The sequence below is a fragment of the Monodon monoceros genome, unplaced genomic scaffold (assembly GCF_005190385.1).
Source record: "Monodon monoceros isolate NGI ecotype Baffin Bay Population unplaced genomic scaffold, NGI_Narwhal_1 Super_Scaffold_5, whole genome shotgun sequence".
NCBI classification, from domain to species: domain Eukaryota; kingdom Metazoa; phylum Chordata; class Mammalia; order Artiodactyla; family Monodontidae; genus Monodon; species Monodon monoceros.
In genome coordinates this window covers 43,126,138-43,139,356 of record NW_021703782.1, presented here as the reverse complement: position 1 = coordinate 43,139,356, position 13,219 = coordinate 43,126,138, and the positions used below count along the sequence as shown (strand labels likewise).

Genomic DNA, 13,219 nt, shown 5'->3' with positions numbered 1-13,219 from the left:
CGGCCTGAGGACACGCAGGAGCCGGGTTCCAGAGCGCAGACTGACGGGTTCCGGCTGTCGGGCTGGATGGAGCTTTGGCGCTGGTTCGCCGGCTCCCCCGAAGGCGAGTGGTCGAGCCCAGGACGCCCCTTTCAGGCGGGCGGTGCTGACCCGATGCCCCAACTTCCCAGGCCTGAAGTCAGTCTCGATGGGCCGAGAGCCTCGCGGGCTGGAGGCGCGGCCTGGCCGGCCCGGCGTGTAAGAGAGGATGTGGGACTAGGCCCAGCCTTCGGGGCCTGAAAGGTGGCCCGCCTCGAAGTGGCTTCTTTTACTTGTGGCCGAGCCAACTGGCCGAGCTGCAGGACTGGATCCGTAGCGAGACAGACGCCAAGCCTCTCACTATCTGGAGGAGGCAAGTGAGGCTTGGATGGTGCAAGCCACCGTACTGTAACTGAGAGACCTGGTCCAGCGGCACGCAGGCTGCTCCCACTTCCCGTCCCTCACCTCCGCACAGGATGTAGCCTCCTGACCCGCCGGCTGAAGTGAGACTTAGGGACCAGGCTTAAATAGCCACTCTAAATAAATTTTACAAATGCACCTCTCCCCTCTCCTGTAGGATTCCCTCAGAATTTACGGAACATCCAGGCTCCATGCTGAGGCTGCTTGCCGCTCCACTGTGACAGAATGAATGCGCTTTCTGGCTCTTCACAAGGCTAGCTCCTACTCCTTCAGGGCGCTTCTCAGGTATATCCGCCCCCCCCGCCCCCCTCAGAGACTCTTCCTCCAGGCACCGTATTTTTTTTTCCCCTAAAGCACTTACCATACAGAAGTTGTCATTAGTAATTGTTTACTTGTTTGTCTGTCAGTAGTTAGTATGTAAACTCCGTGGAAGGCCGGTCTTGCTCTGTCTTGCACCACACCTATGATTCCCCTCCTCCACCACCACCCCCAAAATAAACCTCATAGGAGAGAGATGGACTAGTAAAAACATACAATTATAGTGAGGGGATTTCATTTTATGGCAAACAGAAGAGGGGTACTTTAGGAGGTGGGGGATCAGAGAAAGCATCCTGGAGGGGAAATGCTGCCCAGTTTCAGCACAGTATCATTTAAGGGCTCTGGAGAAGTGGAAGAGAGAAGGGTTTCCTGGACCCAGGCAGAGTTACTAGCTGTGGCAGTAAACCATGGTGCGGGAGGGTGAGAAAACCTGTATTACACATTTCTTGAAATTATTAGTCAGGGTTCTCTAGAGACAAAACCAATTGTGTGTGTGTGTGTGTGCGCGCGCGCACGCGCACGCGCTTGTATGATTTATTTTAAGGAATTGGCTTACCCAGTTGTGGGGCTGGCAAGTCTGAAGTCTGCAAGACAAGTAGGCAGGCTGGAGACCCATGGAGGGGTTGATGTTGCAGTTTTGAGTCAGAAGGCAGCCTGGAGACAATTCTTTCTTCCTTGGGCAACCTCTTTTCACTTAAGGCCTTCAACTAATTGGATGAGGCCCACACAGATTATGGAGGATAATCTGCTTTATTTAAAGTCTATGGATTTAAATGTTAATTATATCTAAAAAATACCTTTACAGCAATAACTTGACTGGTGTTTGACCAAACAATTGGGTACCACAGCCTAGCCAAGTTGACACATAAGATTAAACCTCACATTATCCTATTATGCCTGAAAGGTCTGCTGAGCCTCAGTTTCCCAACCAAGTTTACATTCTGTGATCTTTCTGTATTGATTGGGCCTGTATAGCTTAACCTATAACCATTTCCTCTCCGCCCAAACTTGTTCTGGGGATAAGGGTAGTTACCCACTTCAGAGGAATGCCATTTGAGTAAGAGCACTGAGTAAGATGACTATACAGTAAGCTCTGTGTTCAATGAATATAAAATTTAAAACTTAAACTTAAATTCCATCTTGGTTTTCCCCTGCTACCCAACACCTGTGTTTTGTTAGTTGTGGTATGCAGGGGAATTCTATCTAATTTTAATATTAGACTAAGCAAAATACAATTATGAAGATGAATCTTTAGCAACACAACTAATTTGTGGCATTCCAAACACGTTTGGAATTCCAGATGACTTTGGCTTTGTGTTCTTCAAGAAGAGTATGATCAAGAGCTGATCAGTGTTATTTGTGCACACTTTCACTTGTATTACTTATCCTCACAGCGGCTCTTTGAATTTGGGATTACTACCCTACTTTACAGGTGAGAAGACTGAGGCCTAGAGGCACTCAAATCTTAGATACTTTATAGCCAGCAAGTGCCAGGGCTGGAATCATTAAGAAGGTCTTTGGACTGAAAGCCTTGTGCCCTTTCTATTGTGCTAAACAGAGTCAATAGGAAGTGAAATATTGATGGGTCATTTTTGCAGAAAGAGGATCATTGAATGTCAGAGCTTTTATTTGCTCTCTTCCTTTGGCCTAAAAACTGACTTGGCAGCTGAGTTTTTGAATGGAGGAAAATTATTTTCTATTTTTTAAAATGATTTTCTATTTTGGATCAGCAAATTCATCCCACAGGCAGAGATAGGAGAGGGCATTTTACTAATACCTTGTCTGTGCCATGCCACCCAACTACCCTCTAGCTGTGATGTCCTAGGACACCAGCTTTTTCCCTCAGGTATCTCTTGATTATCAAAATTCTGTGAGAAACTTCCCTAATATTGCACATGCTCAAACTACAAACCCCAAAGGTATAAGACACAAAACACTAGAAGATTTTAAAACTATTATTTGAACACATATAAAATATTAACTTCTAGAATATATAAATACATAAATGAGTAAAAAAATAACCCAGTAGAAAAGTTAGCAAATAATATAATGGGCAGTTTAGAGTAGAGGATATTCAAATAGTCAAATGGTTAAAAAATTATGAAAATATATTCAATTTTACTGGTTAGTAAAGAAATGTAACAAAAACACTGACATATACCTACAGGTGTGGCAAAAATAAAAAGAGTGATAACATTGGCAAAGTTGTCAGGAAACAATCTTCTTACATACTATTGTAACTTGGTACATTCATTTTGGAAGGCAACTTTACAGTATTTATTAAAACTGTATGTGCATATACATACCCTTTGACTCAGCAATTCCACTGAGTTTATGTATGCAAATATACACATACATAAATAGATGTATGGAAATATGTATACTTTTATGTAGTGTGTATATACGTATGGAAAAAATACGTATTACATATGCATGTATATATGTATTACCCTTTGACTCAGCAGTTCCACTCCTATAACTCGTCTAAGTATGAAAAGTATATATGCACATATACGTGTATATATATTAATGAAGATATACACATACACACATATATATACACACATAAGTATGTAAAGATTTTACACACACATATGTGCAGACATATATGGTATGTGTTTGTGTGAGAAAAAAAGAGACAGATGTACCTTTAGCCTCAGCAATATCACTTCTATAAATTGATACAGATTGCTCATACAAGGATGAAAAAAAGTTTCTTTATAGCAGCATATGTAGTAGCAAAAAAAAAGGAAATAATTTTTATGTTTGTTAATAAGAGACTGGTTTTAAAAAATTTGGGTTTATCCATAAAATACAAAACTATGCAGCTATACAAAAAATGAAGTGCATCTTTATTTCCTAATGCAAGTTGTCAAAGATCTACTATCAAAAAAAAAAAAAACAAGTTGCAGAATGGTTTCCTAAATGTGTGTGTTGGGGCAGGGCTGTTTACAATTATGTGTACCTATATTTCTGGGAAGTTGATTAAAAGTTTTCAAAAATAGTGGTTACTCCTAGATAGTGAGAATGGTGGATAGGGAGGTTTCAGGAGATATTAATTCTGTTTACTTTCTGTACTGTTTGAAAGTTTAACCATGAACAAGAATTTTAGAGTAACAACTATGGAAATTTTTGGCTCCAAAACTAGAGATTCTAATTTTGTAGTCCTGAAGTTGGTCAGTGAATTCAGAATTTAGAACATGAATGATTGAGAGCCAGGGTTGAGAACAACTTCCCTATATGTTGGTCTCAAATGACTGATGGGGACAGCACCATCATTGTACAGACATAATAAATACCTGAGGGTGAATGTAAAATGAAATGTCATGTAATTTTTCCCTAGAAAGGGGATGACATTAAATTCTTCTGTTCAAGGTGGGATTTAAACAGACCAAAAGGCTCCTGCAGCTCTGGAATGGATCCATATATGATATCTCTAACTGTCCAAGGCAGTCTAGACATTAGAGAGTAGTAGAGGATGACAAAATATTTTAGGCAAGTTTATAGCTTATAACTCTAAGGTGGCATATTGGGAGCAGATATAGGAGACTGTACAGGGTACTGCTGTGCCCTAGGAAAGGTGATAGAGCTTAGTGTTCATAACCCACAGAATGAGAAGCCATTGGATATAAATATTTCCAACATTCACCCTTCAGAAGAAAACTCTGTGTGTTGTCATAATCTGTTGACCTATCTGTGGCTTTGTGAACAGAAAAAATGTTTACTGTTTTATGTTTATATATTATCTCTTATAAACATATTATAAAATAATGACACACACTGAAATTATTTACAACTTAATTTGATAAGGAAAACAAAATGCAATTATTTATACTATGAGATGAGTGAAAACTGAAGAACAATGAATAACCTTTACCTATCTGGTTTAGGACTATACTGAAAGCCACCCAAACAGCAGACACTCATGACTGGTTCTGACTCCCACTCTTATCCACAGCTCAGTAACTATTATCTGGTCAGAAGAAAGTGGAATTCTCAGGGAGACCCAGTTTTCAGCTAAGGCAAGGAGATGAAGAAATTTGTAAAGTGAGAAGAAGGTAGAGTGGCGTTTGGTTAAAATGCAATGGAGACCCTGAGGTCACACAAGAAAGGGTTCAAAGGAAGTAGCACCAATCCTTTCATAATATAGAGTATTCCAAAGAGAAGATAGACAAATAGATTATGCATTTTGGGAGAAGGCCAAATTTGAAAGGGAAATGAGCCATGGTTTAATTACTGTAATTGGTCTTAAAGTTTTCACTTTAACTCTGTTGTAAAACATTTTATGTGCCAGCACTGACTCTATAGATCTACTGGAGGTCTAATGTCAGGGGCTTCTGAATGAGAAGGGCATTAACAGGTGTTTGGGGTTCCTTTGTAAATTTCCAATAAAACGTAGATGTCTGTGAGACAGTCTGTGTATCATCTTCATAGTTTTTTTTCCCCAGAAAAATCTTTGGTTTATATTGATTTCAAACTTCAAATTATAATACAAGTCAGCCATTTCAGGAGGGCAGAGAATGAGATGAAAAGAAAGTAACAAAAGGAATAGAAGGAGGAGAGGCATGGTGGTGTTTTATGGAAGATGGATCAGTAGTTTAACAGAATTAATCAAATAAAACCAAAACAAACTGCTTATGGTCTACACACTGGTGGGGCTTGTGAAATATTCCCAGGCCTGAAATAATGGGAAACTGCTCATTCCCTACTGTCTTGATTTTCTATAAAACTTTTCTCAGGATCAGCTTTTACAAATGGTAGGAGTCCTTTTTGGCCTCTTGAATTCCTTACTCAGACTTTAATAGCATTCCTTGCATAAAGGAAACAAATACTTTATAGAAATGGTAACTTGTATATATCACCCCTTTGTTAATTATGTAATACAGGAAATTCTGCTTTGAAGCCAGTGCTACTAATGAAATAATATGTAACTGGCATGGATTACATATTAATCACAGTAATATAAATCAACATGTATTGATATTGAGGTGATACAGAGCTCTTCCCTGACCAGCTGGTTCCTACTATCATCCAGGTAACATTTAGGGACCTAAAACTTCATGGAATCCAATGGAAACAAACCAGAAAGAACGGACCTTTAGAAATGGGTCTGTAAACTCCACAGCAGCTATTTACAGAGAGTTATTCATCTTCTAATGACTTTTCTACATATTTTAGCATTCTCGTGCCTTTGCACTTTCTATTCCTTCCAATGCCCCCAACATTTTTTCTTGGTTACAACTCCTATACCAACCCCATTTAGGTCAGTATCACTTGTTATATGTTTACTTAATAAACACTGTTTCTTTCAGAGCATTTACATTAGTTTGTAAACACCTACTTCAGCATTATTTTAATAAATGTATTGGGTCTACCTGCTTATCTCACTTAAAGAAGTGAATTCTTTTGGTGGCTATGAGTCACATGAGAGAAATGCAAAATGCAACAGAAAAAAAAATCAGAGGTAAGACAAAGTAAGAAAGAGCTTAAAATTAAACTACATATTTATTTTGCAAAGCATCTTTTCTGTGCTAGTTTCCACAAACTTGTTGGTAACTTCTCAGCTAACTGGTGGAGGTGGTGCTTATGGAGATCCCCCACCCCTCAAGGCTCCAGAATTTAAAAATGCATCTCTTCTCTCTATTCCTTTATATAACTTTTCTTGGCTCAGACAAGCAAAGTGGCAAAATCATTACTAATAAAATATAAGACCCCATTACAGTCATGTATGCAACAAACTTATAAAGCGATAAAACTTTAGTGATGGTAGGGAGCTTAAAAGTAATCTAGTCCAACTCCCATCTTTTATAGATGAGGAAATTGGAGCTAATCATGTCACATGATTTGGTAGGTCATATATTGAATTAGTTGAAGAACTAATACCAGAACCCAGGTTTTCTACCTTCCAATCAAGTCCTAATTTATCTCTGCTTCATTCCCTCTTTCTTCCCTGGGATTATAAATAGAACAGGAGAAGATATTGAAAGTATTGTGATTCAACTCTTGTTGCTCCTTCAAGTAATTTTTAAAATTAAAATGTTCTTATTTTCTTACTTATTTCTCCCCGTTTCCATCTTTTTAAGCTTGGTAATTGAACACTGTGAAATTATGCCAACCTAAAATTTATTTTTCAAGTTTTCACAAGATAATGAAATAGTTTGTTGATAGTGAAAACTTAGTAGTCATGTCAGATTTTGGTTATGATTAGCTGCTGACATAAATACCAAAGCAGACTTCTTAGTCTGCTAAGAAGATGACTGTAGATGACACCAGCTTTTGCATTTGTTTCAGAAGGCAGTCCACAAGAGTGCTTCCAAGATTATTTCTATCATTTTTGAAGATGACTACTTCTACTTGCTCTTTTTTCTTTTCTTTTCTTTTGGTAGAGTGGCAACGTCTTGAACGTTGGAAAAATTACACCCTATCATAAAAATAATCAGCCTCTGATAAAGCATAAAAGGAAAATAAGCATTTCTTTTGTTTTTTAAAAAAATAATTGATACTTGCAGAGGTGGTAAAAAAAAATCCCTATTCACTACTACATATTAACACACAAATAGTTTGTTTTTAACATTTCCCATAAAAGGAAGGACAATATAGAATCTCAATGTGGTTGGTCTAAGTTAAATTAATTTTATTTATTTGCTGAAGGTCAGTTACCTAGCTTCATAAAATGAACTAATTTGGTCCTGGACACCATATTCATATTGCTTTTGTCATAATATAGAAATAAAATATAATAAAGCATTCCTATGAACACACTTTCCCAAAGCCATTTGGAACTGTATGGATCTTGAGCTCTCTGTTTGAATCTATTTTTCATTCCTTATATCTGAAATTACTAATTTTAGCCATTAGAACACAGGAAATTTTAAATAGATTTTGCTTTCATAGTAAATCATCCTTGTTTTCTCATCCATTCACTCGGCTGAAAAAGGAAATATAAAAATGAGGCCAAATGAATACATTATTGAATTCTGAATTTATTTCACTTCCAGATCTTGCAATGAAGGTCAGGTAGTAAGATGTGTACAAACCTTGGTAATATTTTAGATTTAGATACAGAAATTAACATGTATATTTTTCTGTAATTGTAAAATAGAGCCAGAAGCAGGGCTCATGTATATAGAGCTATATTTGCTTGCATGTATCCTTCAAAGTGAAATCTTAAACAGATTTAACAGTATATACTTCTTGTGCTGCTGATAAAACACATTCACCAAATCTGCCTACCAGGTGGATTTGAAATCTGAATTTACTTTTACATGTATTCATAAATTACTATTTCAGTGCAACCACGTGGTACTTGATTTTCCAATAATGTATGATGTTTTGGTTTTGCCAAATATATATATATATTTGCCGAATATATATATATTTGCCAAATATATATATAATATATATAATATATATATGGCTGTGGATCTCACAGAACCCTATAGTACCCAACCACATTTTCTTGATTTAGTTTCCCTTAATATCAGGTTGTCATCAGATTCCACAATTTCTTTAAATTAGGAATGGAATCATGTTTTAAGCCAAAATCTTGGAGTCCAATCTCAATTTTTTTTACATTAAAACAGTGAAATATCAGTTATTCCAATGCTGTAATGTATCAAGCAACACTGGAAATTAAATCCCCAAACAGTACACCTTTAGTTTGTTCAGCAGATATTAAGACATTCCGCGAGCCATCATCATATATTTTCAACAGTTTTATATTCAATCTACTCTTTTAGCAACGCTTTGGGAAATATCCCGAGATAATTTACTGGGTAAGTGCATGGATCTTCTAAAATACATTTGTAATATTTCATTGTTTGACCCCCTGAGGCTGTAGTAAAGGAAACAGAAAATTTAACAGAGAAATAAATAGGTTAAGGATCAAAGTAATCTGGCCGTTGCTACTGTGCCATAGCTTCGTGTAAAAGCTGTAGTTCTTCCTCACCTCTTTCCCAAGGGCCACGAGTTACTTTGTTATTTAAAGTCTCCGTAAGTAAGACTGCTATTGAAGAACCACCCAGAAGTACAAAATATCACGAAATCTTTTCAAGTGGCAATTTACAGGGGGCTCTCTGTATCCTACCGTTCATAGATTAAACAAATCGTTACAGTTAACGGCCTACCTACAGTTGCTCTCGCTACAATCCCCGACTTCAGTCTGTGCGCGGACTGCTGGAACGCCGCAAGAATCTCGCCTTGATTTAACAACAGCAAACGAGCGCCCCTTTCGGAGAGCTGTTCAGAACCACCTTGCCCTGGGGACTTTAGAATAAGCAGGCAAGTTCGAGGTGGCTTCCGGGTCCTCTCTTCTCCGTCACTATCCGGTGTAGCTGGGCGCGAGTCCCCAAGGCTTCCAGTATGGAGCGTTTTGCACGTGACCTGCTCTGCTCCGTGCAGCTTGTAAAGAAAGAGCCCACGACGACCGTCATCATTGCTTGGTCCTCCGTCTTCAGCTTTGCCCTCATATCCCCAGGGCCTAACGCCTGAAGTAGGGGCTTAAAGGGGGGGGGGTCCTTCAAGGTCAATGGGGCGAACGTTATCACCTGCCTCCCACCCGAATGCCAGTCACCGCCGCCTCCCACTCCGTCCCAGCATCTTTTGTGTGAAGATTCGCAGCGCTTGGGTTCCTTCGCGGATTTCTTCATGTGCCACTTTTCGCCAGAAAACCCTGAAAAATAAACCTGGGAATTCCACATTCGGCTCCTAAATCTCGCTGGAAATCCATTTGCCCCACCTCTCTGCGTTTCACTTCACGGTGAGTGTCGAGGGCTGCATCCAGAGAAAAAAAGAGAAAAAAAATTTCTTCCCGGTCTGCCCCTCCTTCCCTGCGGGGAATCAGGTCGCCCAGGAAGACTTCCGCCGCTCCACGTTTGCAGACCTCATTGAACTAAGTTGGGGTGAGGAACTGGAGAGAAAAGAAAAATCGTTTGGGGCGGCTGTGTGCAAGCGCCATCAGTCTCCCTCGGCCGCGCGCAGGTAGCGGGCGACGTCGCGGTGGCCCCGCTCCTCAGCCAGGTCCACGGGCAGGCGGCCCCAAGCGTCGCGCACGTCCAGCCGCGCCCCGGCTCGGTGCAGCGCCACCAACGTGTCCAGGAAGCCCTCCCGGGCGGCGTCGTGCACGGGTCGGGTGAGGGTGGCGGGGTCCGCGCAGTTGGGGTCCGCACCGTGGAGCAGCAGCAGCTCGGCCACGCGGGCGCTGCCCATCATCATGACCTGTCGGAGAGAGCAGAGCGGTCAGGACCGGGGTGGGGGCAGGTAGAGTCTTCTCAAAGAAATACCTATTCATGATCCAGAGACTCTTAAAAGCCTCAGGAGTCTAGTTAAGCTTCATTTGCTGACGCAATACCATCCCCCCCCCCACCCCCGGCCCCAGCCCCAATTATACTCTACTCAGCCCTAATTAGTTCCATTTTATTCTCCAAACGTGGGAAGACAAGAAAGAGCTGATGATAAACTGCTTATCGCCGTTGTGGGAGATTTGTTTAAAATTTCCATTGAAACAGGGGAGTCTATTTTGTTAAATGATTTATGGGCGGAGTTAAGACTTTTAAAGTCTTAATTATTTTCCTTTTTCTTTCCTCTACCCCAGCCATAATCCCAGTCTACAAAATTTACTAGGCAGTCAGCTGATATATTTATTTTAGAAGTTAGAGCAGTGCTTTAGGAGAGAAAATAAGAAACAACTAAGTCTAAAACAAGGTTTACTTTGTTTAGTTCTTGCAGTAAATCCCCTGTGGAAGACGTTTGCTTTTCACTGTTATATATGTCTCTGCTCATAAAGGGAATACAGTCCCACAATTGGAGCCAAAATTGGAGATAAAAGGGAAAAAGTAAAGTCATGCATAGTTTTATAAGATGATGAAAACAAATTGTTTTTAATGAATGGTTCACCACTTTTAATATTTAACATTATAGATAAAGGCTAACGTTTAGAGGATAATATATTTGAGGTAATGTAAAATAAACACTATATTTACATTGTACAGGATTTTATAATGTTGAATAGTAAACATTTCGCTATCTAAAAAAGAGCTTGGATCTTAGCAGTCACATCAGAGCAATGCATAATTTAGAAAAAGGATGTTTTGGAGCAGTAATCCTATAGTATCCATTTGTGTACATGTACATTATGCAAGTATTTACTTTCCCATTTTAACAATAAAACAAATTTTTTAATGTTTATCCATTCAAGTTTCCGATTTCCATTATTTTATTTATTTAAACATCTTTATTGGAGTATAATTGCTTTACAATGGTGTTAGTTTCTGCTTTATAACAAAATGAGTCAGCTATATATATACACATATCCCCATATCTCCTCCTTCTTTCGTCTCCCTCCCACCCTCCCTATCCCACCCCTCTAGGTGGTCACAAAGCACCAAAGCAACGAGCTGATCTCCCTGTGCTATGTGGCTGCTTCCCACTAGCTATCGATTTTACATTTGGTAGTGTATATATGTCCATGCCACTCTTTCACTTCGTCCCAGCTTCCCCTTCCCCCTCCCCGTGTCCTCAAGTCCATTCTCTGCATCTGCGTCTTTATTCCTGTCCTGCCCCTACGTTCTTCAGAACCATTTTTTTTAGATTCCATATATAATAAAATAATTTTTGATAATTAAATATACAAAATGTTGTTATATGTTCTTGTGAGTTTATGTTTTAAAATGTACCACGGAATCAAAAGATAGTATGTAAAATTTTTTTGTTTGTTTCATGGATATTAAAAACATCTATTTCCTCCGTTAGAAACCATGATATGATTTCTATTAGTGAAGTAAAGGGCATTTCATACATAGAGAAGAGGCGGAAAAGTGGTTCTTAATATCTCAGAATATGCTGAATTAAAAACGACAAACCTCTTTCTACAATTAATATAATTTGAAGTCTTTAAGAGCTACTTTACATATTGTTGCTGCTTTAAACAATCCGTCATTTCTTCCAATATTTTCTATGAATTCAAAATGAATGAATACATATTTTCTTTAAAATCTACACAATTAACAAGATTCCTTAATAACGGCTTGGTTCTGGAAGGTGATTGTGAGGTGAATACTAAATATGACCATAATAGTCAACAATAAAACACAAAACATTACCTTATATTTTAAAGAAATTAAAAAATATATTTAGCACTAATTAAAGTGGGATTAATAGTTAAACATATTGAATAAATGAATTTTAACAATGAAGAGACTATTTATGAAGGCCCTTTGCCATTTAACAAAGCTGCAGCAATGCTTATGTAATCCAAGCATTCAGTATAACTAAATAAAAATATATAGAAGCACATTTTTTTCTTACGTAACACTCAAGAGACACTGCTTACATAAAAGGAATTAAGTATTGTGGTTGAGGAATCCTGTCTTTTTTCTTTGTATTCAATTCGTCTGTATGAGGAAAGAATACAAAATTTCACATCACAGCTTAAAGATTCAGGGTGATTGTTTTTTCATGTGCTGTGATTTTGTATGATTCCTTAAATTCAGTCCAAATTGTGTACCTTGTAATTTAATTATCTCTATCGTTGAAAGTTGATCGCTGTTTGTTGAAAGACAAACAGATAAGACAAAACAGTTCTCCTCCCCAAATAACCTCTCCTCTTCCCCTTTCCTCTCCAGTTGAACCTATCCCTTGCATCTCTTATGAAATGGGAGAGGGGATATTGGTCTTTTTCCCCCCATTAAAAAGAAAACCAAACAAGTAGTGGGGTTTCCAATACCTTTCTTTAAAATTTTTTGTGGGTGAAAACCTGCTTTACACCTGAGCTGAATACTAGAGCAAGAGAGACAGAGGTCTAAGTCGGTGGAGATCTCAGTCCCCAGCCGCTTCCCACGGAGGCCGCGGTGCCGTGTTTGTGCGCCCCCTGACGGCGAGGCCCGGGGCCCCCAGCTACCTGGATAGGGCGCCTCCCGAAGCGGTTGAGTCTGTTGGGATCAGCACCGGCTTCCAGGAGCTGCCGCACGGCCTCCACTTGCCCCCGCGCCGCGGCGTTGGAAAGGGCCGCATCACCGCCGCCACCACTGAGCATGCCCTTGTCCTCCTCGCTCACTTCGCAGCCCCCAGGCGCAAAGTGTCCCGGATAATCCACCGCTGGCCGTGAGCTTCACAACACGCCCCACCCCTCCTTCCCACCTCGCCCTAGCGGGCTCTCCCCATTCGGAAAGAGCTCAGTTCAGCTTCAGTCCCCTTTCGCCGTCCTTCTGCGGCTTGGGGGGGTCCGTCCAATGGCCGAAAGGCCTGTAGTTAAGCCGGGCTTTTCCCGGATGGCTCCCAGGAAAAGGCTCCTCGCGCAGCCGCAACGTCGCGCGAATCCACTCTGGCCGCAGAGTGCGGGCGCGTTGCAGCGTCCTCACCGCCGAGCTACACTCTGCCGGAGTGGAGAGCCGGCAGGGACTGAGTTCGTTTCCAGCTGGGCAGTCGGGCTGGGTGCTTCCCACCTCCTTAGGCTCCGCCCCCTGTC

General features: G+C 40.2%; 1 protein-coding gene across 1 annotated transcript; it reads right to left on the bottom strand.

The window, feature by feature from the left end:
• Positions 1-9,633: 9,633 nt before the first annotated feature.
• CDKN2B (cyclin dependent kinase inhibitor 2B) lies at positions 9,634-12,820 on the bottom strand. The gene is made up of 2 exons (XM_029203372.1): positions 12,653-12,820; positions 9,634-9,972 (listed from the first exon to the last, which is right to left on the bottom strand). The coding sequence occupies exons 1-2, from the start codon at positions 12,785-12,787 to the stop codon at positions 9,712-9,714; spliced, it is 396 nt and encodes a 131-aa protein (XP_029059205.1). The 5' UTR covers positions 12,788-12,820; the 3' UTR covers positions 9,634-9,711.
• Positions 12,821-13,219: the final 399 nt, after the last annotated feature.

Bases quoted from the DNA above. Each gene is read 5' to 3' on its own strand.
- CDKN2B (XM_029203372.1), bottom strand. From the start codon at position 12,787: ATGCTCAGTGGTGGCGGCGGTGATGCGGCCCTTTCCAACGCCGCGGCG. The intron at 9,973-12,652 runs GTAGCTGGGGGC...TCTCTCCGACAG, and splicing joins TCGGGAGGCGCCCTATCCAG to GTCATGATGATGGGCAGCGC.